Here is a 3121-nt window from a genome sequence, read left to right on the forward strand (position 1 = left end):
CTCCTCCCTGCTCCCCAGCTGATATAAGTGGTATGTGCAATTAGGATTGTGTCGTCAAACAGGATCCTCCTAAGTTCATCATTGGCTAATGGTTGCTAATCACGTAATTACAATGGCCAATCAGAATACTTAGTACCAGTCGCGCTTTTCTTATAAATTTAGGACTCTAGAACAGTGAAGCTCCAAAATTCACTGTCAGCGCTAAAAATCTACAGTTTATGTCACGTATGTTATACGTTTTCTCAGCACTAGCAGTGAATTTTGGAACACATATACATATGTTAGGGGAGAAGAATTTCAACCTATCAGAAATTATGTATTCTACAATACATGATTTCTGATAGGTTAAAATTTTTATTCTGTGTTCTCTGTTCCCTGTTCCTTTTATTATGCGGAACCCCTTACATTTTACTAATTATTCCTCCTTCATGAAGTACGACAAAAAACTGTCGCAAATATCAGTGAGTCAATTGGTACTGATTGATTAATGTTAATATCTCATAACAATATAACTGGACGCTGACCAGTAACAGTCTGTCTCGGCGCGATTACGTAATTTCTCTCCGTGCAGTGCAGGAGGCCCTCTGCCATTTCGCATTTCCGTCGAGCTATCCAGAGCTATCACTGCTATCAGTTAGGTAACTCACTCATACATCGTGTTCGATCTTGGAGCAAGGTATTCTTTCGAATATTGACGTTTCTGCGAAGACTCCATTAACACGACAAGAAGGATATTTTCATTGATTGTATCGTATGACAAATAATTTTACGATGCAATTAATGTAATACGTATATAAATAAATCTTGCGGAATGCTAATGCGAATGATAATTGCGCTAAATTAGTAGATAACTCAAAGATATATTCGTTAAAATTCGATATGATTCGCGGTATCATCGCGAATTAAATCTCGAATCGATAACAAAAACTTAATTTTATCCAGTTTTATTATACACATTTTATCATCGTCGTCGATCTTGCAAAGGTTATATAAATCTCCATGTATTTCATTCAATAATAAGATATCTAATTTTGTTGGAATAATTGTCAGTACCTTGATATTCCATTTTCTGCTGTATTTTTATAGTGAGCAATGGCAAGTAGACTATTTGTGAGTTATTTACGACCTGTTATTCAAATCCAAAGATGTGGATTGGTGACAGTGGAGAAAGTTAATAATAGGGATGTAGTAGGCTATGGATACAATGGTGAACCTACTTACTTGGATAGAGTGGATTTTCCCTATCCTGCGATACGCTGGAAAGAAAATACTGCTGATATCATGGTAAGAGGAATAGAGTTAAAGCTCTCTCATAGGGTCTGTTCTTTGTCACTGCATTAAAATTTTCTAGCTTGAGTTTTGGCCAAATTTTAAATATGCAAAATAATTTTTAAGTATTTTAAAAGATTTTAAGACTTTTATTCACTCACCACTACTGTTTCAGAATGTATCAGAAATAAAAAAATATACAAGTCTATTCTCAATTTATCAATTAAAAAAATATTTTTATATTCAAACATAGGCATAATCAGAATTTTGTTTAGAAGGAGGAAGCCAATTTAGAAGAATTCAGATTTTTTAATTCGGAGGAAGTGAGGATAATCAAGTATAGATTATTGGATTTTTTTTATATTTTCTATTATTATTTTTAATTAATCACTAGCAGGTAAATCACAAAATCACGCATATTTAATTTACTAATTTTCTTTATTTTTCTCTTAAAATTGTAAACCATTCTTCAAACTGAAAAAACTTAAATTTATAACACTAAGGACCGGTTGTTTTATCTTTTGGAATTGTTTCATAAATTTTACACGTTAGGTAAGTAGCAAGATAACCCAATCACAGCAAATTTACCTCATAGATAAAATTTATCAAAAGATGGAACAATTCTTTACTGTCTTGGATTCTCAGAAAATCTTTCTCAAATCTTTTCTCGGAAAAGCTTCCTAACTTTCACCTCCAATTCTCTTTTATTTTCCAAAATTAATTTCTTATGAATACTTAAGTAGTTTACATTATTTTGGTTTTATAAAATTTAGGAGAAGAATCATCATCACTTTGCCTCCCTTTCTTTAGCTACCCTCATGTAATTATAATTTGAAAGAATGTTTATTATGCGTTTTCTCATCTCTGATGTTAAATCTGAGATAATAGTGGTGAGTGAATATTAGTCTTAAAGAATGATTCCTGATATTAATTCAAGAAAACTTCACATGACTATGTGTTTAAAACGGATTAATTTCAAAGATACAAGTCAAATTTGAAGGAAAAATTATTTTTTCCCAAAATTTTGAAAACCACTGATATTATTTTAATGAAACTTTAAACATGCATAAAATTTCATAAAATAATTTAAAGTTTTCGAAAAAGAACGAAATTTTAAAAAATATGTTTTCCACTTCAATTTTGACATTCTTTTAAAATTAAGCAGTTTCAGACATATGATCACACAATATTTTTGCCTTGAATTAATGTGAAGAATTATCTTTTAAAATCTTTCAGAATACTCGAAGACTACTCTGTAAATTTATTTTATTTTAAATACAAATGTACGCAAGTTCAGTCACAAAGCATAGACCTATCAATCATTACTAGGTGGCAATTGTCAAATTATACTATGTTTTTTTTGTCAGGCATTGAGAGAGAAGGAGAAAGGAGACTGGAAGAAGCTATCAATCGACGAGAAAAAGATACTGTATCGTGCCAGTTTCCGTCAAACATTTAGCGAGATGAATGCATCGACAGGAAAATGGAAAGGCATATTGGGAATGTTTCTCCTGGTACCAAGCGCTGCCATATGGCTGTTTTTGTATTTCAAGGAATTCTGTATGTTTCTGTGTTCCAATGTGATTCGAATTGCGTTATCGCTGCTTTATTGCAATGTTACCTCTTCTTCCAGCTAACCCGCCTTTGCCTGAAACATTTTCGATGGAGAGACGGTTGGCGCAATTGGATCGCATGAAGAAACTCGACATGAATCCGATCGACGGTCTCTGCGCTCGAAAATAAATTAATTAAATTTACCCTGCTACTAATTACTTAGTCATCATGTACAGTATCTCGTTCTTTGAGCGCTTTTGTATGTGTGTATGTATATATATATATATATATATATATA

The 3121-nt window shown here is 32.2% G+C and overlaps 1 protein-coding gene across 4 annotated transcripts; it reads left to right on the forward strand.

Annotated features, from left to right (window-relative positions):
• Positions 1–412: 412 nt before the first annotated feature.
• On the forward strand, positions 413–3061 carry LOC108693665. Of its 4 annotated transcripts, none has more exons than XM_018202715.1 (4): positions 413–676; positions 1087–1284; positions 2637–2829; positions 2903–3061. In XM_018202715.1, exons 2-4 carry the CDS (start codon positions 1093–1095, stop codon positions 3010–3012), a joined length of 495 nt encoding a protein of 164 aa, XP_018058204.1. In that variant the 5' UTR covers positions 413–676; positions 1087–1092; the 3' UTR covers positions 3013–3061. The 4 variants fall into 4 exon arrangements, with proteins under 4 accessions (XP_018058204.1, XP_018058205.1, XP_018058208.1 ...); XM_018202716.1 differs by having other exon boundaries at positions 413–638; XM_018202719.1 differs by having other exon boundaries at positions 413–633.
• Positions 3062–3121: the final 60 nt, after the last annotated feature.

The sequence above is a fragment of the Atta colombica genome, unplaced genomic scaffold, assembly GCF_001594045.1.
Source record: "Atta colombica isolate Treedump-2 unplaced genomic scaffold, Acol1.0 scaffold96, whole genome shotgun sequence".
Lineage (NCBI taxonomy): Eukaryota > Metazoa > Arthropoda > Insecta > Hymenoptera > Formicidae > Atta > Atta colombica.

Excerpts from the sequence above, each read along its gene's own strand:
- LOC108693665 (XM_018202715.1), top strand. The coding sequence starts at position 1,093 with ATGGCAAGTAGACTATTTGTGAGTTATTTACGACCTGTTATTCAAATC. Across the intron at positions 1,285-2,636 it reads AAAATACTGCTGATATCATG|GCATTGAGAGAGAAGGAGAA; the intron begins GTAAGAGGAATA and ends TTTTTTTGTCAG. Across the intron at positions 2,830-2,902 it reads TTTGTATTTCAAGGAATTCT|CTAACCCGCCTTTGCCTGAA; the intron begins GTATGTTTCTGT and ends CTCTTCTTCCAG.